This window comes from Lepisma saccharinum, chromosome 1 (assembly GCF_977018435.1).
Source record: "Lepisma saccharinum chromosome 1, izLepSacc3.1, whole genome shotgun sequence".
Taxonomy (NCBI): Eukaryota; Metazoa; Arthropoda; class Insecta; order Zygentoma; family Lepismatidae; genus Lepisma; species Lepisma saccharinum.
The window spans coordinates 139,586,744-139,610,243 of record NC_139229.1 but is presented as its reverse complement, the minus strand read 5'-3'; the positions used below and the strand labels follow the sequence as shown (position 1 = coordinate 139,610,243).

The 23,500-nt window shown below is 38.3% G+C and overlaps 3 protein-coding genes across 3 annotated transcripts in view; 2 read left to right on the top strand and 1 right to left on the bottom strand.

Moving 5' to 3' along the window:
- LOC146001647 (p21-activated protein kinase-interacting protein 1-like) overlaps window positions 1-12,232 on the top strand; it is a 49,131-nt gene extending 36,899 nt beyond the window's left edge. The window contains exon 6 of the mRNA XM_083139241.1: window positions 12,198-12,232. Within this exon, the coding sequence (XP_082995367.1) occupies window positions 12,198-12,217 (20 nt within the window). The 3' untranslated portion in view covers window positions 12,218-12,232. The remainder of the gene's footprint in view (window positions 1-12,197) is intronic.
- Window positions 1-23,500, top strand: part of Sys1 (Sys1 golgi trafficking protein) — a 50,018-nt gene that overhangs the window by 4,499 nt on the left and 22,019 nt on the right. The gene's annotated exons all lie outside the window — the stretch shown is intronic.
- LOC146001660 (transmembrane protein 234 homolog) overlaps window positions 1-23,500 on the bottom strand; it is a 37,287-nt gene that overhangs the window by 8,462 nt on the left and 5,325 nt on the right. The window lies entirely within an intron of this gene.

The window sequence follows — 23,500 nt, the reverse complement described above, 5'->3', positions numbered from 1 at the left end:
TATTTTTAGCATGAGACGCATCGCTGCACGGCTTGTTCCAAAAGAGCTGAATTTTCTTCAAAAACAGTACCATGAGCAAAACTCTTTAGACATGTTGGATCGCGCCAATTATGATCCCACATTCATGGAACACATCATAACTGGTGACGAGACATGGGTCTACGAGTTTGACATGAAAACAAATCAACAGTCATCAGAATGGAGGACAAAAGACGAGCCAAAACCGAAAAAACCACGTCAAAGTCGCTTAAAAGTCAAGGTGATGCTCATTGTTTTCTTCGATATTCATGGTTTGGTGCAACATGAATTCGTTCCAGAGTGACAGACGGTCAATAAAGAATACTATTTGGCCATATTGATGCATTTGCGTGTGAAAATCCGTCAGAAACGGCCAGATATGTGGAAGAACAATTTGTGGATTTTACGCAACGATAATGCGCCATCACATAAAGCGACAGTTGTGACCGAATTTAAGGCCAAAAACACAATAAATACCATCGATCAACCACCGTATTCACCAGATCTGGCCCCATGTGACTTCTTAATGTTCCCAAAACTAAAATTTCTGCCAGTTTTGACTCGATTGAAGCCATAAAGCAAAATTCGTGGAAGGAGCTGAAGGCCATACTGAAAAGAGCCTATAAAAAGTGTTTCCTCCAAGACTGGAGAAAATGCTGGCCTATGTGTGTTGCATCAAATGGGGCCTACTTTGAAGGCGACAAAATAAATATTGATGAATAAAATGAAAATTGTTCTTTTTTATTTAACAATTCCCAGTACTTTTTTTTACAGAATTTATGTATAAGTTACTGAACAATACAGTATTAAATATTCAGGGCATATACGTAAATAGAAACACATTTTGCAAAGGTACACTGTTGAACTTTCTGCTGTACTGTGAAAGCACCATCTTGCTCATAAAACCTAAATTTATGAATTTGTATTTCCCTACTTACATAACTAAAAAATGTCGAATGTTATGTGTATGTGGGTGTACCCAAAAGAAACGGAACTAATTTTTTTGTGAACTTATTTATTCACAATTTAAGTACAAACCTTCAATCCCCTTCAAAATACTCTCCACTTGCATCAGGGCCGACACCAGAAATTTTCAACCGGGTGAGCAGAAGCTCCTTATTGATAAATTAGGGTGGGCAGTATAAATGTAAGACCATATATACAGAGCATTATCTGACATTCTCTGCGAGACTCAGCGGCAAGCGGCCCGGCATCAGAGCTTGTCTTTCCCGGTGAACGGGGCCCGCAGCAGTCGCTAGAGTCGGCTATTAAAATTACAGTTTACATATTGTGTACTGACCTTGACTGCAGAAGATGTTGAAAATGATGTCCCTCTGCTGCAACACATTCCTGGCATCTCCGAAGGTAATTGGCATTTACACGTGCAAGTTCGCCTACTGTAATTCTCCCGATTTCTCGTACAATACTATCTTTAAACTCTCGGATGGTGTGCGGATTCTCTTCGTATACTTTATTTTTAGATTTCCCCATTTTTCTTTCCACTTTTATTCAGAACTGACCCTGTTACTCTAAACTTTTTTACGGGTTTAATATAGTGGTCCTATGTGGAACGGGAACACCAGGAAATTTCATTGCAAAACGTCTTCGCACTTCTCCACAATTCCTCATTCCGAAGTAACACTCGACAAGATAAATCCTTTGTTGTAATACGTATAAACTTTTGTGGTGCCATGTTAAGCCGCAATCTTCAACACACGGACACGACACAACACAACTTCCGAGGGAGTCAGTCTGAAACGTCAACAGAAAGGGAAAGAGATCGAAGGCAGGAGAGCGAAAAAAACAAACAAAACAGACTGTAGCATGTGACTGTCGTAAACCCTTTCACCGGGAAAGACAAGCGCTGACGCCGGGCTGCTTGCTGCTGAGTCTCGTAGCGAATGTCAGGGAATGATCTAGTATATATGTGTATTTATGATGTATGTATCCCCCTCTCTCTTACACTCCCAATTTTCCTCTTACTTCTTTTCCCTTTCCTTTTCTTGTTTTCCTCTATCTTTTCTAATCTATTGTCTCATCTTGTTCCATTTCCTTTCGCTTTGTCTCTGATGGACACAATTATTTCAAGGAAGTGTTTACCCATGCAGAGCCATACATTCTAATCACATTCTTTCATGCATGTTAATGCAGTGAAATAAATGTGAATTAGGTTTAAGCTTGTGTTGCAAATACAAGGCACATACTTGATTTTATGTATTTGGCGACAGTGATAGAAAGCGCAATGGTAGACAATCATGAAGTTCCTGAGCATAGTATTTTCATCATATGAGTTTTTGACTGAAGGAGTTTTCTTACTCATTGGGGGTAACTTTTCTTAGCTTACAATGTTTGTACAACTGAGAAATCTATCTGAATGTTTGTAGTAGCGGCGATTGGGTGCCAACATTTGAGGGACAAGGACAATATACTTTTTCTTGGTAGAAAAGGCTTAGCATAAAGAGGCCATAGTGTGGGGGCAAAAAGTAGACAAATGTGGCGGGGAAATTGCATCCCCCACTTCCCGGTCCTCCTAATCGCCGCCACTGAATGTTTGGAACGTCTTATTAGGAATGATTTAAAGCACACACGGAGAACAAATTCTTTGTTCATTGTCCATGGAAGTATTCCTAGGCTAATGAAAGGCTATTTTGACAAAATATCACTCATAATTAATAAAAAAGTAAGATTGAAAAATCTGTTCAGAATTGAAGAGATTATTAGCTAAGTTGCTATTCGTTTTCTGATGTGTCATGTTACTAATGCTGGAGAAGCAATACACATATGGTTACATGAACATATTTTTTGAGGTAACAAAATGATTAGGGCACAAGGAATTCATCGAAGTTGATCACCTTGCCAGTAATAAATCATCTATTTTTCATAGATGACTTGGTTGTATGGTGTGACCATTTCGAACACACTAGAATGTTAACCTGTACCCTGTGCAGCATACCCTGGAAACTTTATTCTTTCAGGGCAACGAGTCCCTGGTGCTTGGAACCACTGTGAAAGTAATAATTTATGAGGGTTTGTATTTTGAGTGTCAGCATGTGTTTGTTTTCGCCCCTTTGTTACTTTCATCTAATCACCATTGAACCTTATCATTGTCTCTATCAAAATTAGCAGAAAAATTACTTTAAATAAAACAAATCAACCACAACTTACTCTTCCAAAAATGGAGTTTCATTAATCCATAGCTCTTAGAAAGTTGAGGTTGTAGTTTCAATTGCACAGCATTTCATTAGTTTATCAATGCAGCTAATTCTGTGAACAATGACGATGTTCTCCTAAAGTCTCAAATATTTGTATCAAGCAATCACCCTCTTAAAATGGGGCATCTTCTGTGGTGATAAAATGCCACGTTTGGTGCAAGTTCTTTCTGTATATTTTTCCCCAATGGCATGACGCTGTCGCATTATAATGAAGAGGTCCCGTGTTCGACTCCCCCCTCCTCTGGTGGGAGCACAATGCACACTGGTTCGGACTACATGTTAAACTGTAGGTTTACTCCCGATTAGCCTATCTAAGCATAAAAGTGGACTTAATAACAAACAAACAAAATTGACAACTTTTTTTCTTGACTTCAACTGCATAATTTTCGGCTGATTCATGTGGCAAAATTTATGTGTGGGACGAGAATAGAATAAGCTACTCATTAGTAATTGAATAATTCTGTAGCTTTTTCCATACATAACTGGTTTACTAAAATTTATTCACTTCAGTATTGTAGTGATTATTGTGATTCCTTCTTATTAGTAGAATGAATATAAAGTTGACATTTCGCATACCATATTGAGTTTTCAAGATAACAGGTATATAAACATTGAAATGAAATAAAAAAAGGGGACACAAGGAATTTCAATCCAGAGCTAATTAAAACTATATTATACTCTCTAGCATACTTAAACCCGAAGGTTTATGGCTGCAGCAACACAAGCCTTCCATCTGTCCCTATTCGGGACAAGATCAATCCAATCATTCCCATCCTTGACGATTTCCTTTATGTCCATCTCAACGTTATCCCTCCATCCTTGTCTTGGCCTTCCTACTGGTCTCTTACCATCAGGTTTCCCAACAAGAATCATGTAAACTATTCTTTCCTCTGCCATTTGTGTCACATGGCCTGCCCATCTAAGTCTTCTTGATTAAATTATTCTAATAATAATTAAAAAGTCGAAATAATGTGTTGTGTTGCTGGAGGATGATGATGCTTTTATTTGGAGATTATTTTAACCATACCCAGGCTGGGATTTATATACGTATATGGAGGCCAGGAGCTGCAGTCCTCAAGTTCAACCTAAACTCTGATCTAATCTTGATCATACCCTGCATAATTTTGAACCTCCTAAGCCTACTAACTGCTTTTAATCACAGTTTTTGTTTCAATAGCTCTAGTAATTACTTTCACTTTCTAATGACAAAATTGGCTTTTTATGGGATGATAATATGTGAACATTTCATACATGTTATGAACACCAGAATACACTTATTTATCGAATCATTCATATAGCTATCTCCAAGTATATGTACTTATTGAATTTGATTGGATGGGCACAGGAATTTTTGGGTGGGCACTTGCCCACGCGTGCCCACCCCTGTCGCCGTCCCTGACTTGCATTAAGACACTTGTCCAATCTTTGATTCCACTCCATCGTTTTTTTCTTCACCTCAGCAAAATGCTTTCCTTTCATGTCTCCTTTCATTCTAGGAAACAAAAAAAAGTCACACGAGGCAAGATTGGATGAGTATGGGGGGTGAGGAACAGGGATCATACCATTTTGATCAAGAATTGTCGTACAGACAGGGCTGTGTGAGCAGGGGCATTGTCATGATGGAAAACCCAGTCACCCGACTGCCACAAATCGGGGCCGCACACTGTTGCGCAATCGTTTCAAAACTTCCAAGTTAACTTCCTGGTTAACTGTCTGACCCTGCGGAATAAAGTCTGAATAAACGACTCCTCTCACATCGAAAAACAAAGCAGCATTGTTTTAATGTTTGATTTCACCTGACGAGCTTTCTTGGGGCGCGGCGAACTTGAATTCTTCCACTGGCTTGATTGTTGCTTCGATTCAGGATCATAACCATAGCACCACATTTTGTCACCTGTGATAATTTTGAAAAAAAAAAAAAGTTTGGATCATTTTGGGACTCTTCTTTCAAAGCACGGCATGCTTCCACGCGACCTTGTTTTTGTTCAGCAGTCGTGGCACGAATTTGGCAGCCACCCTTTACATTCCCAAATCGTCTGTAAAAATTCGCTGCACTGAACTCAGTCACTCCCGACAGCTCCACAATTTGTTCAATGGTCCATCGTCGATCTTCGTTGATGATTTCATGAATTTTTTCAACATTGTCATGTGTTCGGGCCGTGGAAGGACGACCTGAACGAGGTTTGAGTTTTCCCCATCTCATTGTCCTTGTACGCAGTTCTTAACATTTCAAGAGTTTCTGTTCCACTCTTTCCGAGCAAAAAGCAGAATTTTACCGCCGCACGCTGTTCCCGAAAATCAGCCATTGCAAAAACGACGATCACACAAAACAGCTGTCATTCTAAACTCCGCCGAAACGTGTCCTGACCTGCTTCAGCGACGGCTCTCGGCTTACGGACTCAGGAAGGTTTGCTCTATGCGCTCCTAGCGGCAAAATGCGGCACTACAAAAGCTCGGCCCAGCACAAAATTAGTTCAGTTTCTTTTGGGTACGCCCACGCATTTATTTCTGGTTCCTCTACTGGTGCAAGTTTTGTGATGCAGAACTGCAGGTCTATCTGATCAACTTGGATTTCACAATATACACCTTTCATATTTTATTTCCTTGCCTTTTTTTTTTTTTAAATGTTTGATGATAAGTATTGCAGCCACACGTAAGTATGCACATCTTCATTGTAATTTGTCTACTATCTTTTCCCATCTTCTGCTATCATTACATGCCCAGGTTTTTTTTAAAGGGAATGGTTTGTTTGATTGATTGATTGATTGAGTTGATGTCTTAAGTAGGGCTGAGCTGATACCGATGTATCGGTTCAATTTTTTTCACCGATACCAAAGGCTAATTGATTGATTTGCTTTATTTTACTTCGCTTTTAGTGCCACTTTTGGCTAATTTGCAAAGATGGAAATGAGTGATGATATGATGATATTGTTGAATGTACACTCAAAAACATCCATTCCCAGGCTGGGATTCAAATCCGGGACCCCTGGTGCCGTAGCGTGATGTACTAACCAGTCCGCCACGGGGGCTGGAAATTATACCAAAGATTTTGAGTGGCTAGAGCGGCCAAGAGAAACAACTCATTTGTCGTTTTCAAAAGTTCATTCACCCTTCCTTGTGGCAGGTTCAGCTCCCGCACAAGAATTCCATGTACATTTCCAAAAATTATGCATCTTCCTGGGAAGCAGATGACAAGATCAAAGGCAGGGCTAAAGCGAAAGCGTTGCATCCAAACGTGACCCAAGGCATATAACTGCCTGGTGGTCAACGCTATGTGGAAATAAAAGAAACCACACATTGCCAATTCTTGGTCGTAAACTTGTAGGTTAAGAACGTGATGTTTTCAAAACCAACATTATTATAATGCTAGGCTCTTCCTGGGAAAGGGATGAATGTCGCTGTGGGAGGGATGATTGTGGATTTTTTTATTGTGCTCTTACCCTTCCGTGTGACTGCTGCGCGATGCTGACACTGCAGTGACTTGTTTTTATTGCAAATGCCAGAGAATAATGGACAGCAAGGCATATAGAGCTGCCAAATGAGCTTTAAATATATATCTGTATCTGTGTATATTTTTACGTCTATTTCCTCCCTCCCAGTTTAATCCAAACTATATTTGTATTTATTTTGCATTCCTTGTGCAAGCTGTGCACTATATGCACTACATACATTTTATTTTACACACTATAATTTTCTCTGGCAGGGACACTTATAATAATACACAGATTTTTTCGGTGTATCTGCAACACTTTAACAATGCTTGCAACATTTCAAAAATTCTTATTTCTTTGCATCCACTGGGGGTAGAAAAAAATTCACATAAAATGTCACAGGACATTTTAAGTCATATAATGTTATATGAGAATAATTTGGATTATTTGATATCATTAATACTAATGTAATGTGATGTGTTTTGTGACTCGGTAACTACCCTTTTTATTTTGTATCGTTTGGATCGGCTCAGCCCTAGTTTTAAGTCTACTTTATGCACACTAAGGTTAATCGGGACTGGACCTACAGTTTAACGTGGGATCCAAACCACTATGTGCCTCCACCGAGTATCAACTCCAGGATACCTTGAGTACAAGGCAACGACGCTACCACTGCACCATAGGGGAGGCCCTATAGGGAATAGGTTGCAATAGTCATCTTGATTGCCAGCGCTATATTTTGATATTTGAGGAATGCAAGTCCAGGAGATTGGGGGAGTGGTTGTGACACCAACCTACCCCACATTGGGCATGCCTGTGATAATAAAAATGTTAGTTACGAATTTGTTATTTCATTGATTTTCTTAACCTGCAGGATGCAAGCATGCATACTGGGTAAATTTTACCCACAAGCAAAATTGCTTTGTAAGTCCTAATTATATATTTTTAAAGCATGTAAATAGTAACACAATCATTAATTAAACTATTTTAATTTTGAACGTTTTTATTGGATTATGCAATTGATAAAGATGAGAAGAAATAATTCTATAAGATGGGCACACACTGCCAGGGTAAATATTGCCCACAAGCAAAATTACTTCATATGCCCTAATTATAATTGTTTAGAGAGTGCATAAGTGTTGACATATTTGATGCTAACGCTTAGCGACAGTTGGCAGAGTCTGTTCATACCACTTGTATTTTGTGCACTATGGCTTGAAATGTGTGGTGCATGGAATAATTGCATCGAGCACCCCGATGGTGAGAAACAAGGGGACTCATCAAAACAAGCACGCTGATGGTGAGAGGAAGGGGACTCGCCCAAAACAAGTACCCAATGGTGAGAGGAGGGGGACTCACCCAAAACAAGTACCCCGATAATGAGAGGTAAGAGGACTCACCCAAAACAGGCACACCGATGGTGACAGGTGAGGGCACACACTCAAAATAAGCACCCAGATGGTGAGGTGAACGGATGTCGCCATCCTATCACGAATGGAACGAAATGTGTCGGACAAAACTACGTATTTTCGTACGTCGAATTAGAATCTGCAATAAAAAATTGTTGTTCCCTTTTAACAATTCAAGGTTGCCCCCTGCCCCACCCCCAGGGTTTGGTGGGGTGGGTTTGTTGTAGCGTAGGTGACTTGCCCCACAATACTATTATACTTTCATATGAAATATTTTTTTTGTTCGGTGCATATTTATCGAGCTTTTTCGATTTGTCAAGTTAAATGGGACAACCTGTATATATAGGAAATGTTATTTTGAGTTTGATTTTCTTCCGTCCATTTTATACAGATAGGCTTAGAGGATATAGTCCCGACCAGTTTGTCCGTGCATAAAGTGGATTTAAAAAAAGACAAACTCTAAATAAGAAGTGAGATCTCAACTACTGTGTGCCTCTACCGGTTATCGAACTTAGGACCTATTCAATTACAAGGCCATAACATTAACACTGTTTCATCAAGGAGCCATTTTAAATAAAGTAACTACAATGTAATGAAATATCTGATAGTCTTACTTATCTGACGATACTTTATCCACCGTTTAACAGCCCGCATATATACCAAAATATTCCACTTCTATTACTCAACCGCCCACCTACAAAGCAGATGTATCGGTCGGTACTCCTTGGTATATGGAGATTTTCCCATCACCTGATAGTGTTCAAAGGAACAAGGTGTGAAAAGGGAATGAACACGACTTTGTCTGCCAGACTAATGAGTAGGGGCGGAGTTTTCCTTATTTACCTTTTTATTCCCTTGTACAGGGTGTCCCACGAACGGCGCACCTGGGAATTAAGAGTGACGTTACTTTGTAACCGAAACCTGTACATACATAAGTCATACACCAAATGTTAGCCCTGTCCAAGTAGATATTTTTAAACATAGAAACAACAAACGGGGTGCAGTGTTGCCAAATGTAAGTGAAAGTGTAAATTTATTTTTCCACAAAGCATGGAAAATTGCATGTCAAACATTCGTACGGAAATTTGGACGTCAATTTCCACCTTGGGTAGGTGGACTATTTCCCCATCTATAGTTCAGAGAAGAAAACCGATCGTTTTCGCATATAGCCAATCCTGAAATGCCTCGTAAAGGCGTACCGGTCCAAATGGATGTTTTAAAAAAATTATGAGGTACAGTGGCAACACTGTTGATGTTTGAAGGCAACAAAAGGTGTGTTTAGTGTTGGTCTATGACATGGAAATACTGGAAACAGGAAAAAAAGAAAATGAAAATTTTCTTTTTTCCTAGCTTTTCCCTAGGAGGCACTTTATCCACCCTTCGTAAATCTAGCTCCTTGAAAGTCAGTTTCAACTCCATTTAAGGTGAAATTTAGCTCTTTTATGAAACTACAGTGTGTCTGAAAAGTCATGCAACCCAGTGTTTACGACCGTATAACGGAATGAGAAGAAACACTTTCTGGCAGGAGAATGCCCTGTATATTGGAAAAATTTAGAGAGACAAACATATGTAAGAACATGCATGTACTAATAACAAATAAGCAAAGTGTTGCCAAAGTAGGAAAAAAAATAATTGCAAATCGTGTGTATTGATGCACAGAACTCACTGAAGTAAATTATTGCAACATTTCACAATACCAACAAACAATTTGGATGGCCATCTATTGAATTTGACAAAACAAGAACTGCGACGAAGTTTCAAAAACATTGCACAAGGGAATAAATGGGCTGTTCCAAAAATTGAGGTTTTCACAATATTACGAGGGACACTGGCGACACTGTTGCTATCACGTGTCACTAACAGACTTGTTTCACCTCAGGCTATCACACTAACGCACTTTTAACGACAAAGGAGGAAGTTGGTTATTCTCGAACATATGCAACACCTTGCAACCCTGAAATGTGGGTGTCCCTACAAATTAAAGCAAATGTTCGAAGTGTCCACCATTTTCTTGAATACATAAGGTGGTTCGCTTGATCATGTTCTCGGATACCTTCCTGAGGGTTGCAGCACCGATATTATCAATTTCCTGTGTAATGTTTCGTTTCAGCTCCTTCAATGTTCTGGGTCTCATTTGGTATACTTTCCCCTTTAAGTAATCCCACAGAAAAGATATGCAGATGTTGAATCAGGCAAGCGACTGGGCATAAATCCTTGGATATTAGACGATCACCAAAAAATTATCTCAGCATACGAAGAGATTCATTAGATGTATGACAAGTTGCTCCATCTTGTTGTAGCCAAGCATCACGTTCGTGTTCTTCCAGGAGAGCAACGAATTGCATTATGAGATCCCCATACACAGGGGTATCAAAGAATAATGGTCCCACAATATGACGTCGCGATATTCCACTCCATACACCGATTTTCGAAGAATGCAAGGGTAGTTTATGTAACTGATGTGGGTTTTCTGTCGCCCAATGCCTGGAATTTTGGCTGTTGACATACCCATCCAATTGAAACTAGGCTTCGTCGCTAAAAAAAAAAAAAATATTCAGTACATTGACACCATTTTGTCGAATGAATGATTCAAACCAATGACAGTAACGCAACCATGCCAGGACATCCCCCGCTTTCAATTTTCATATGGCCTTGTGAGCAGTTGACTTGCGTAAGTCCAATTCTGAGGCGAGCTTCCGAACAGACTTTTGTGGCGACGTCACCATTCTTTGTTCAACACGCTGCAGCTTCTAACACAGAAGGGCACCCTGAACGTTGCTTGTCATGTACTGACCCAGCTTGGCGAAACCTTTGCACAAGACGAAAAATTAACAACTTACCTGGAGAGGGAGTAGTCGGAAACTTGGCACTAAATGCTTCTCTTATGCCAGAATATGACGATGTTCGGATATATTCTTCAACAATACACACTCTTTCCTGTGTAGAATATGGCATTTTGAAAACACACACACACGATGTCAGCATAACTAGACACAATGTGGAATGCAGTTTGCAGCAAACAGCAACCACCTAAGGCACAGAAAACATAACAATTGATACACGTTCTTCTGTACCCACATTTCAGGGTTGCAGGTTGTATGTAATTTATTGCATACGTTTGAGAATAACAAACTTTCTCCTTTTTCATTAAAAGAGCCTTAGTGTGACAGCCTGAGGTGAAACACATCTGTTAGTGACACGTGACAGCAACAGTGTTGCCAGTGTCCCTTGTAATATTGTGGAAACATCAATTTTTGGAACAGGCCATTTATTCCCTTGTGCAATGTTTTTGAAACTTCGTCGCAGTTCTTTTTCTGTCAAATTCATTCAATAGATGGCCATCCAAATTGTTCGTTGGTATTGTGAAACGTTGCAATAATTTACTTCAGTGAGTTCTGTGCATCAATACACACGATCTGCAATTTTTTTCCCCGCCTTTGGCAACACTTTGCTTATTTGTTATTAAAACATGCATGTTCTTACATATGCTTCTCTCTCTAAATTTTCCCAATATACAGAGCATTCTCTTGGCAGAAAGTGTTTATTCTCATTCCATTTCGCTATTCCGTTATACGGTCATAAACACCGGGTTGCATGACTTTTTGGACACACTGTATATCGTATGTGGTGCAAATACTATCCGTGCCTACCCAAACGTCTACCGAGAACCCAGAAAATGATCACACACTTTCTCTCTCATGGTCACCTGTTCCATGTAGCTCATAACTCGGGCTCGAGAGTTGAAGACCTATATTTTGCCCCCCCAAAAAAAAGACCTATAAAAAGACCTTATATTGTCAAAAAAAGAACCTAAAAATGGAAAAAACGACATATAAATTTGATAAAAATTAATTAATAACTTCAGTTTTATTTACATATTTAATAAATATGGTTGGCACCTCCTTATCTGACTTGAGATCTTTGCAGTTACATGCTGTCTGGTTATATACACCATGCTGAAAGTTTCAAAACAAGAGAAAGTTGCTACTTACAGCGTGAACTTCCAGACAAGTTTTGGTTATAGGACGTTGTACCGTACCTGCTTCAGTTGTCCAAAAATGTTTTTCTCTAGTTTCAGGAATGGTTCAAATATATTTATTTCTTTCTTTTTTATTTCTTTACTACAGAAAGGATGTTTAAGAGGTGATGAACTGATGATTCGAATTGAGAATGGGCAGCAAAAACGTAGTCGAAAGAAGGTGAAGTTGCAAAAAAAAAAAAGCCGTTAAAACCTTTAAAAAAAAGCTAAAAAAGGACCAATATGTCAAAACACACCAAAAACGGACAAATAAAACCCACCTTTTTCTGGCCTACAATGACCCAAAATGAACATATATTATGTTGGGCCTCGTCTTCGGACACTACGGAAAAAAAGGATTTTTCCTCAACTTCCGAGACCTACTCATAACACACTATGCTTACCAACTCGCCTTGGAGGACTAAACCTGCTGAGTATTGACTGACAAGCGCAAGCCGTATTTTTACACCTCAATATCACCATGATAGTCCAGCATCAACATAGCATTACAACTCGTGTGCTACGCTCCATGATAGATGAAGTGGAACTATGTGCCCCAATTTACCCAGGTGTTATACCCACTAAATTTCACTATTTACGAAAGAACATAGTGGAAATTTTTACATGTTGATGCTCCTTCCAAATGTGGATCCTTCTGATGTAACAGTCAAATCTCGATAAAAAATGCTACAGATCCAGGTGAAGCATATCCTGCGTATTGTCCCATTATTCCTCAATGTGCGCTGGAACATCGTGTAGAGCAACATAGCGGCGACCCAACTCCCAATCGAGTGTGCTCCATATGGTACTTAACTGTACATGCTTTCGTCACCAGAGTAAGTTTGCAGAGATACCTTATGGCAGATAACTCCCATCGTACCAAATGTGCACAGGATGACACCTTATTGCATCGTCTGACAACATGGGTGAAATTTGGAACATTGGAAACACCTCAAGAAGTTACTTGGCATCATATGCCGCCGCTCCCCCCGAATGACTTCACAGTAAACCATATATAAACTCCAGAGTTTCAGTATTTTCCTCTCACAAGAACACGTGCAGTGCAATTTCTCATAGGACATTATGTTCATTGTGTGCTTGGCAATCAACATCATGTACAAAGCTGTCATTTAAATTGTATACCAGAAAAATATTATCAAAATGATCAGACAACCTGTAATGCTTTGAATGCAAATTTCTTACATGTGATTCTTTGAAATTCATGCTCAAATGTAAAATCTGTGTAAGTAATAGCTTCTTTCATGAGAGAAAATTTAAAGAGAAAGAAAAAGTTGTAGAGCAATGGCACGGTGTGCCAGAGACCTTGGTTCGAGTCCTGGTCCAGCCTGCATTTCTCGCTGAAAATTTCTACATAGATAACACCGGTATGCATTTTGAATTTTTTTTTGCTTCAGAAATGAAAATAGCTGATCTTTGTCATTTTGAATGTGCTGAACTCTGATCTTAAATCACTTTTTCTCCACCACATCAAGTTATTATGTAATGTTGAGAAATACAATTAATAGTAATACATGTAAATTTTAATGTACGTTTATTGATTGGATTGATTTGGTGTTTTAAGTTCACTTTATGCACAGTAATGTATGTTTAGCAAACCTAATTACATTACATTAATTACCTGAATCAATATAAAAAAATAAAAAAGTTAAAAAACTTACGTGATTGAGTATAAAAGTTTTGCAGACGACGTTTCACGAAGCTACGCTTCGCTTCTTCAGGTCACTTATCAGTATTTAAAATACTTCGTCAAGAACATAAGAAATCCAGGATTAGGTTAAAAGGGGGTGATAGGATATGGAATTAAAAATACCTGAAGTTAAAAATGCCATGTAGGCTAAGAAATAAATCTAAAAGATTAGTGCCCGTACTACCATATTGAAGGAGTGGCTGTAGTAGCATACAAATGCTACATTCCTTCCAATGAAAACTCCACAGACTCAGAAGCAGCGCGGGCCACTTCCGGCGTGACATGGAATTTAACAGATTCACTCCTATTATTTCCCCATCGCTTAAACATGTGAATCCAGGCTTCGTTCAGGTTACCGTCGTCCCTGTTTAATTTTTTCCCTCTATCAACACAAATATTTGTGGCCTCGTGAACGTTCAAATCAGGTTGTTTATGTACCCTTTTTACAACTTCTCTTTTATCAACCTTATGGTTAAATTCTAAAATATGTTCAGAAAGCCCGGTTTTCGGAGATAGTTCCCTAATATCCTTGTCATGCTCGTCCCAACGGGTTCCCATGCTTCTTCCAGTTTGTCCAATATACGCTTTATTACAGGAACAGGTAATGTTATATACGCCCTTCTCATCTCTGACATCTTTTCGCCCTTTTCCATCCTTTTTATATTCAGTAAAAAATTTCTCGATATTTCGGGGAGCTCTCATTCCCCCTTTTATCCTGAAGCCTTTTAGAATTTTGTCAAACTTTTCGGATACCCCTTTTACATACGGGATGCCGACGTATTTGTATTCTATTTCCCCTACCTCGTTATTCTTACTTATCCCCTTCTTTCCACCTTCATTATTCAAGACTTTAAGTGCCCCCCTCTTTATTCTCCTCATTTCCTCTACTTTATAACCGTTTCTTAACCCTACCTTCATAATCCAATTTTCTTCTTTCTCTCTCTCCTCCCTACAATTACAAAGTCTCCCAGCCCGAATGTAGAAGTTCATGTATAGATTATTCTTAATTCTTTTTGAGTGTTCAGAATCTTGGTGGATAAATCTGTCCCCTGCTAACTTTTTGTGGTAAACCCCGGTTCGAACACTGCCATTAACCCGTTCAATCCTCAAGTCCAAGTAGTTGATTACTCCTTCATTTTCTACCTCACATGTGAATTTTATTCTATCGTCCTGTCCTCCCATAATTTCGAAAATACAATCTAATTTTTCTTTTTTCCCGATAATCAAGATGTCATCAACATATCTACAAAAATATTTGATATCATTGTTAACCTCACTCAGTGAATCTTTCTCAATGTAATGGAGGAATATGCTGGAAACTATTCCCGAAACAGGGTTGCCCATAGCCAGTCCCTGAATCTGCCTATAAATTTTTCCATTGAAACAGAAATAATTATATCCTGATACTAAATGAAACCACCGAACGAACTCCCAGGCTGTCACAACATCAATTCCCTTATCCATAACCCATCTCTGAAGACAATCTGCGGCTTTATCTCGAGGGACGCTAGGATACAAATTAACGACATCAAAACTACGAATTTCATCCTCCTCGTCTAGGTTTATCCCCTCCAATCTCTTCTTCACTTCCCAAGAATTCTCAACACTGAATTCGATCTTTCCTCCAACCTCCCTTAGCCTCTCTACTAATATTTTCGCTAGTTTATACCCTGGATGAGAATACATGGGTATAATCGGTCTCAACGGGATCCCTTCCTTATGAGTTTTCGGAATACCGAAAGCGATAGGAAGTTCACCCTTCTTACAATATTCAATAAGTTTCTTCTTTTCTGATCGCGGAAGAGTCAAACTGGTTTCTATCCCCTTCTTAACTACATTTTTAACTTTACTTATTGGGTTTCGTTCTATTACTTCAAAATCATCATTGGTGAAACAACTTTCCAATTTCTCCCTATAAGTTTTCTTCTCCATTATTACCAATTTATTTTCCTTATCAGATCTAATAAGGAATAAATCGTGTTTGTTGACCCATACCCTCACTCGTTTAAGTTTTTCACCTAGAATTCGATGCCGTTCTTCCCTATGGCTTTTTATTTCCCCCCTACCTCTTTCCTTTCTAAACTCTTTCCTAATCCTTTCCTCGATGAAGTCGTGCATTTTATGTCTAAGTTCATTTTAGATTTATTTCTTAGCCTACATGGCATTTTTAACTTCAGGTATTTTTAATTCCATATCCTATCACCCCCTTTTAACCTAATCCTGGATTTCTTATGTTCTTGACGAAGTATTTTAAATACTGATAAGTGACCTGAAGAAGCGAAGCGTAGCTTCGTGAAACGTCGTCTGCAAAACTTTTATACTCACTCACGTAAGTTTTTTTAACTTTTTTATTTTTTATATATTTAGTGAGTAAACGCACAGTTTTCCATAATGGTTACCTGAATCAATATATGCTATACGTATTATATGAATATGTGATATATTAATGGGATTAAATTTACATGATACATACATATATATTAATAGTTTACAGTTTTAAGCAAGGATTCAGATATTGGCTGAAAATTGAATCTCCACTCGGGTATGAAGGCATTGGCTGAAAATTGAATGTTCACTCGATACTCAATAGATGCATTCCATAACTTTAGCCAGTGGCAGACGTACAAAGGATGCTACTGAAAGTAAAAATGTGCTATTTATCAAAAATGGAGGGTGGGTGACTGACAAAAACGGATGTGATTTCAACTTGTACCTTGAGGGAAGTTACAAGAATATACATTTCGTTTTCATGAACCAAAATAGTCGCATATCAGTGTAATAGGCTTATTATATTCAAAGGAGTAGAAAGAAGTGGCAGGGAAAATGTGAATTCAAAACTCAAAGCTAACTTAGTATTAAAATTGAGCTCGATGTCTTCAATTCCCCTGGATTTTAAATGTTTTATCCAATTTACCTCTACCCTTTTGCTTAAAGTCCGGTCCAATTTTCCCTGCAAAAAAGGAAAATTTCCCTATATGTTACAACAATGGTCGTGGGTCTGCGGCTCTGTGCAGGCTCATTTGCTGGTGGTTCTCGAAACGCGTATAAAAGAATATGAAGGCCTCCAAAATGCTCTCTTGAAGTGGCAGAAGCCGAGACTAGTACACCACTCGCGCAAAGACTGATATATCCTTCCCTTGCAAAGGCAAACCACAGAATAATCTCGGGAACAAATTTGTTTTAAGTATAAATTGCATAACTATTATTCACTACAAAATAAGTTTAATAAATATCTTTGTAATTCCAAAAACATCCCTGTATTTAACAGACCTGTAGCCAGAATGTTATTTCGGAAGCGCCTCATGCCTTATCAGAAGCCACCAGCTAGAGTCACAAAAGTGGAAGGTAGGAGCCCTGAAGGTGAATTGCTTAGTATATTATTTTACATCTTATTATATTAGATGTTTAGTTCTGGTACGGAAGTAAAATTAATTACCATTGTACAGTATTTAAATGGGATATTTGTAATATTTCGGAGGGGGCTTCAGCCCCCAAAGGCCTAACCCTGGCTACGTGCCTGGTTCACAACTGCTTTCAAAACACACAAAAACAATTAGAAATTCTCAAAAATACATACTAAATCAATAATTGGTCTGTCTTAACAATGTCTTACGTTTCTGAGATACTCAAGTTTGTGTTATATGTTGACAATTCCTTTAAAAGGTCAACTAGATTTAGTTATAAATAAAAAAAATGACAGGAAATAAACACACAATTGCCAAAAAATATTAGTGACTTAGTTCTTTAATTTCAGATTTGAATGGGGAATTTGGACCCCATTTATGTTATTCGTCAGTATTTCAACCTGTAAAATGGAGTGGGTTCTGTATTATTTTATTTTATTTTTTAAAATTTTTTCAGAAAGCAGTAGTGGTTTACAAGTATACCATGCGATAACCTTTTACATTTAAGAAAATTGAGAAAATTATTTGAGTATGTACATTATACGTATAATAATGTGCGATTTGTGTAATTGTCATGGACAGGTTTTGTTTTTTTTCCCTAGAAACAACACAATACCTTAGGCAATTTTAGAAAATTATTTTGCAGGCATCTCCAGTAAGAGAGAATCTAGTGCCCTTAAATTTAGAGCTTTTATTTAACTGGGTGGGAAGTGGAGGGTGTAACATCTTGTAGAGTTATTTGGGTTGGATATGATGGACATAATTACTAAGGGTATATGTCCTCACAGTATTAAATTTCTAAGTTTAAAGTGACAGGATATTATGACTTCCCTATTAAAATATTTTCCCAGAAGGGAGGGAATTATATAAAGTTTATTTTTACATACAACTATGAAATGGTCAGGAATTACACAGACGGGTGTAACGCTACAGGTAATTTAGATGTAAAACAGGGTCCACTGAAAGTGGTTAACTGGGCAGGGCATGGGGGGCGTGGTAATTGGTGGTGCGGGACTTATTCATTGGAATTCTTTTCTAAATTATGCCATGTGTCACCTGGGGGGGCGGAGGTTTTCTGGGACCGAGTGGCACGTGATAATGACCCTCCTGTGTTTAATTGTGTGACTTTGTTCATGGATGTATATCTTCTACACGAAGAAACATTAAATTAAAATGTAATATACTGTATGAAATGGCGTGGGTAGTGGAGGGCATCGTCATTGGTGGTGTAGAACTTAATCACACAACACTTCTATCTTCAGCTCATTAGTAGGGTGCAGATTTATAGTTAGTAAAAACCTCTAAAATAGGCAGGCAAATAGGCACTTAAAAGAACACCCGAAAATCAAAAGAATGCTAAAATTGGCTAAAATCCCAGTCCTTAAAAAAAAACTGTCGCTCTTTTGCGAATCTATTTTATATGTTTCCTATTTAATGTTGTTTTTCTGTCATTTTGTCTAATCGCGATGATGAGGATGGAGGACGATCAAATGAAATTGATGAATGGACATTAAAAGAAATACTATTGCCCAGATAAGGAATAGCACGCGGAACCTACTGTGTACTGATTGAGTCCTACAAGTTTTTAGCTGAAAGAAAGAAGGGGTGGGTTGGCATCGTTTTTCCAAGCACGAGTCAAACAGTTTCAGTCAGTGGAGGAGTTACAGTTACGCACCAGTTGTGCATTTATTTCAATATCGCCCGAATGGGCACTGCAGCTGAAAAAAACTAGATATGCAAGAGTTTGAATTTCTTCCCATGTTGCAAGTGGAAGCATTTTTCTATGAAGATTATTAAGCAGGACACGATGTTTGGAAAATATGATGAATAAGAATTTTCGGAATCCCTTGTATTCCTTATTGTGGCAGCAATACATATCCGTTTCGTATCTTTCCCACTACATGCATGTCACGTGGAGAAATATTTTATTTAAACATTATTTCTACTTTTAAAATGATTTCTCAAGGAATTATGCCATTATTTTGTGGAATAACGAATATTTACAAAGAGCAGCCTCCTTCAGACCACTTCAGCAACAAACTGTTGTGGCAGCAATTCATTCAAACCACTCCTGGAACGAAGTGTTGTGGCAGCAATACATATCCGTTTTGTATCTTTCCCACTACATGCATGTCACATGTGGAGAAATATTTTATTTAAACATTATTTCTACTTTTAAAATGAATTCGCAAGGAATTATGCCATTATTTTGTGGAATAACGAATATTTACAAAGAGCGGCCTCCTTCAGACCACTTCAGCAACAAACTGTTGTGGCAGCAATACATATCCGTTTCGTATCTTTCCCACTAAATGTGTGCTACATGTGGAGAAATGCTTTGTAAGTCCTAATTATATATTTTGAAAGCATGTAAATAGTAATACTTCATACAATTGATAAAGATGAGAAAAAAGAATTCCATAAGATGGGCACACACTGCCAGGGTAAATATTGCCCACAAGCAAAATTACTTCATATGCCCTAATTATAATTGTTCTAAAGCATTTGAATAATAATACCTTAATTGATTAAACTAATTTTATCAATTTTGAACATGTTTATTGTGTTGAACAATTGGTAAAAATTGGGGAAGGGAATAATACATTGAAATAACAAACTGATATGTGTGTTAGTAAAATTTTATGCAATCAGTATTTCTATAGGCCTTCCAATGGAACTAACAGTCTCCCAGTTGACTCAGTCCAGATAGTCAGAACAGCAGTTGTGTATGGTGGTTTTAACAAGTGGGTAATCTCCGACCTGTGATTCATCCACCCACTCCTGAAGTATCCCTGCAAATTTACCTCTGCATTCATATAGGATTTATGAATATTTGTGTGCAAAATTTTACCTTATTATTGCGACCACTATCAATTAATTGTTGTGATTGCAGTTAATCTACGTTTAGAATTCCAAATAATAAAACAAAGTATAACAAACCTATAAAAAACAACCTGTACATAGAATATGAGTTCGTGTTTTAAGTCCACTTTATGCAGAGTAAGGCTAATTGGGACTGGACCTTAGGTTTCAAGTGGGATCTGAACCACCTGTGCCTCCACCGAGTACCATCTGCCCTGTAACATACAATATGAAAAAAATGCACTAGTGAAAGTGAAATAAGAACCCTTAATATTAATTGAAGTGTAAAAATCAAGTTACCCTCGTACCCAGTTACTCGTCAGGGCTGGAAAATGATCATTAAAATTAATTTTTTTCATCTTAGTCTGTAATTTCTCAGTTTTTTTTCAAAAACGGTCAGTAAAGTCAGTATTTCTATGTTTATGTGACTACTATTTGCATTTTTTTAAAATTTTGTTACTCCATTTTGAGGGATACATGATGACTACTTAACTGTTCTGTTGCACAAGTGCCCAGGCTGGTCCCCGTGGCGGAGTGGTTAGCACATCATGCTACGATACTAGGGGTCCCGTGTTTGAATCCTGGCCGGGGCGTGGATGTTTGTGAGTGTCCATTCATCATCATCTTCACTCATCTCCATCTTCGCAAATTAGCCAAATGTGGCACAAAAAACGAAGTAAAATAAAGCAAATAAAAAAAAAGCACGTGCCCAGTTATTTACAAAGTTCACTGGTCTCTTCCAAAGGGAAGAGCCTTTAGTGAACTAAAAGCATTGACAAGAACAGTATGGAATCATGTTTGTAAGAGTTCAGCACCATTGTCCCTTGAAGCTTTCAGAGATGAGTACTCTCTACCTGTGACAGAAGTAATCGATGTTTTTAACAGCAGCCTGCAAACACCTTTTACTTCAGTCATCTTTGGATAAACCCATCCTCAGAAATCTTCAATGTTTAGGTCCTGCACAGCGAGTGAAAGAAGGGACCCATAAAGACATAATGAAAGTAGCAGCAGCACTCCCAATGGATATTCCGCTGGACATGATTGCAGATGAATGGAAACTTCTTAGACTCGAAAGTGAAACTGTCAGTGAAACTTGCCGCATAGATATGTACTGGAATCAGTTATTTGAAAAGACAAAATTATCTCGAGATCCTAAATACCCAATAGTTACCAAGGTAGTGAAAGCAGCACTGTCATTATCACATGGTAGTGGAGACATAGAAAGAGGGCTTTCAAAATATGGATGCATTTCGACTGATGAAAGGTCCAGCATGTCAGAGAGAACTTTGAATGCCCACCTGCTAGTCAAAGAAACATTATATGACAACAAGGTGTACCTTGTAAATATCACACAGGAGCGTTTGCAGATGGCAAGAGCAGCTCATGTTCATTATAAGCAATATTGTGACAAACAACGTGCTAATCAGTGGCGGATTAAGCTTCCTTGCCGCCCCTAGGCACAGACTTAAGGTGCGCCCTTCTCAAAAGAAAAGTAGTAACTTATTTGCACTGACCCAGTACTTAAGTTCCGTCTGAATATGTGATTGAAAATGGTTCCCCAAGGTCCCAACAGATTTCTGCCTTGTTAAGTGCCAACTCGCAGTTTTTGTGTTCTTCAGAATTTTTGTGTGATCCTAGAATATTTGAAATGTTTTTCCAGTCTGAAATGCCGTGAGTTGCGATGTTTGTCTTGCTCTTGAACAACCTGCATGATGCACAATAAACGGCACCAGTGCTGCACGAATATACCAAATAATTCCGCAAAATTGATTCTCCATTTACAAGTTTACGAAAAAAACACTATTATTTAAAAATCTTGTCTTACCAGCTATGAGTCTTTGCGATTAAGAAAAATCGTTTTCAGCATTCTGATAAATTCCACGTCTTAGAAGGATGTCAATTATAGACTCATTAAGACACCACTCGGCAGGATCGTCACTAACGAAATTTGCACTCTCATTGTCACAATCAGGAACTCCTACGAACTGAGGGGACACTACCTCAGGTGCACTTTCTTCCTCCACTAAACCCACAATATTTTCGACATTTTGCGTTTCACAGAGTTCACTCGATGTAGCCACTTCCACTTCAATTTTTGGACTGCTTTTGGAAATCACTTGTTCCTTTCGCCTAAAAATTGTGTCCACTGTACCAAGCATTTTCTGTAAGGTTGCTTCTCTTTCACGCTTTTCGTTTGCAAGTTTACGATAAGCCGCCCCACTTAACTTAGTTCGCTTCATGCTGCCTGCTGCATAAAAAAAACAAAAAACAAACAAACACCAAATCGCAAACGCACTAGCAACAAACTGAATGCACCAGCCAGAGAATCCAGTAAGACAAAAACTAGTTGCGGTTCACACGAAAGCTGCACTCACTCACTCACTTATCAGCAGTGTTTATGTGTTTATTTTTTTTAAAGACTGGCATTGTTACAGATGCGAGTTTCAAACAATCAGTCTTCTTTCCTGCCTGACCATTAACAAAAGCTTAGTGGAAGATCGAGTGGTATGTATTTACAAAAACAAACCAACAAGGGCTGGGCGGCTTGCATTGTCATTGTAAGCGATAAAAGACACAGCACAGGTTAAAAACAAATTGATTGGCGCCTGAAGGAGGCAGAGCAACGAAACATTTCTTGATAACACATAAATCCGATACATCAAGGTCTCTTTCGTATGAAGTGAAAGTGTTGCAAACCGTTGATTTGAAACATTGGTTTCATAGGTCTATATTGTCACTGTGTACGTAAGAGTTGCCGCCCCTAGGCACGTGCCTAGTGGGCCTAGTTGGTAATCCGCCACTGGTGCTAATAAAGACAAAATGAGCAAAGAGAAAAGAAATTAATGATGGGGAGAAAGCAGAACAGTTAGAAAACTTGATGAGAAAAAACAATGAAAAAGTTAGTATACAAGAGAAGGAAGCAAAATTGATAGAGGAACAGAAAGAAAAGAGGATGATTGCTCCAACATTACTAACTGATGAAATCAAATGTATAAAGAAGGCTGCTGATGAAAAAGACATGGTGGGAGTCAACACGGCACAGCTTATGCTGGAAGGAGTGGAGAACGAGAAAAGAATGCATGTAGATACAGTGCAAAAAAGTATTGAGAAAGGAAAGAATTCGTTAACAACTTCTTTTTCAGTAAGAAATCAAAGACAAGCTGAAAGTAAAGACTAAACAAGTTTTGCTGTATCATTGTATGTATTGTATTATTTTGTTTAAATAAGGAATGCTGTTTCAGTGCATGTATTGTATTATTTGGTTTAAATAAGGAATGTTGTTAGCACAATAATGAAAAATTGTTTTATCTTGAATAAAAAGGTGTGTGATGGCTGGCTATGGGGATGGTGGAGGCCAGATAATATTATTATTATTTATGATACCCCACTTCTATTTATAGGATGGCAATTTATTGACATAGTGTAAATAAACTGGTA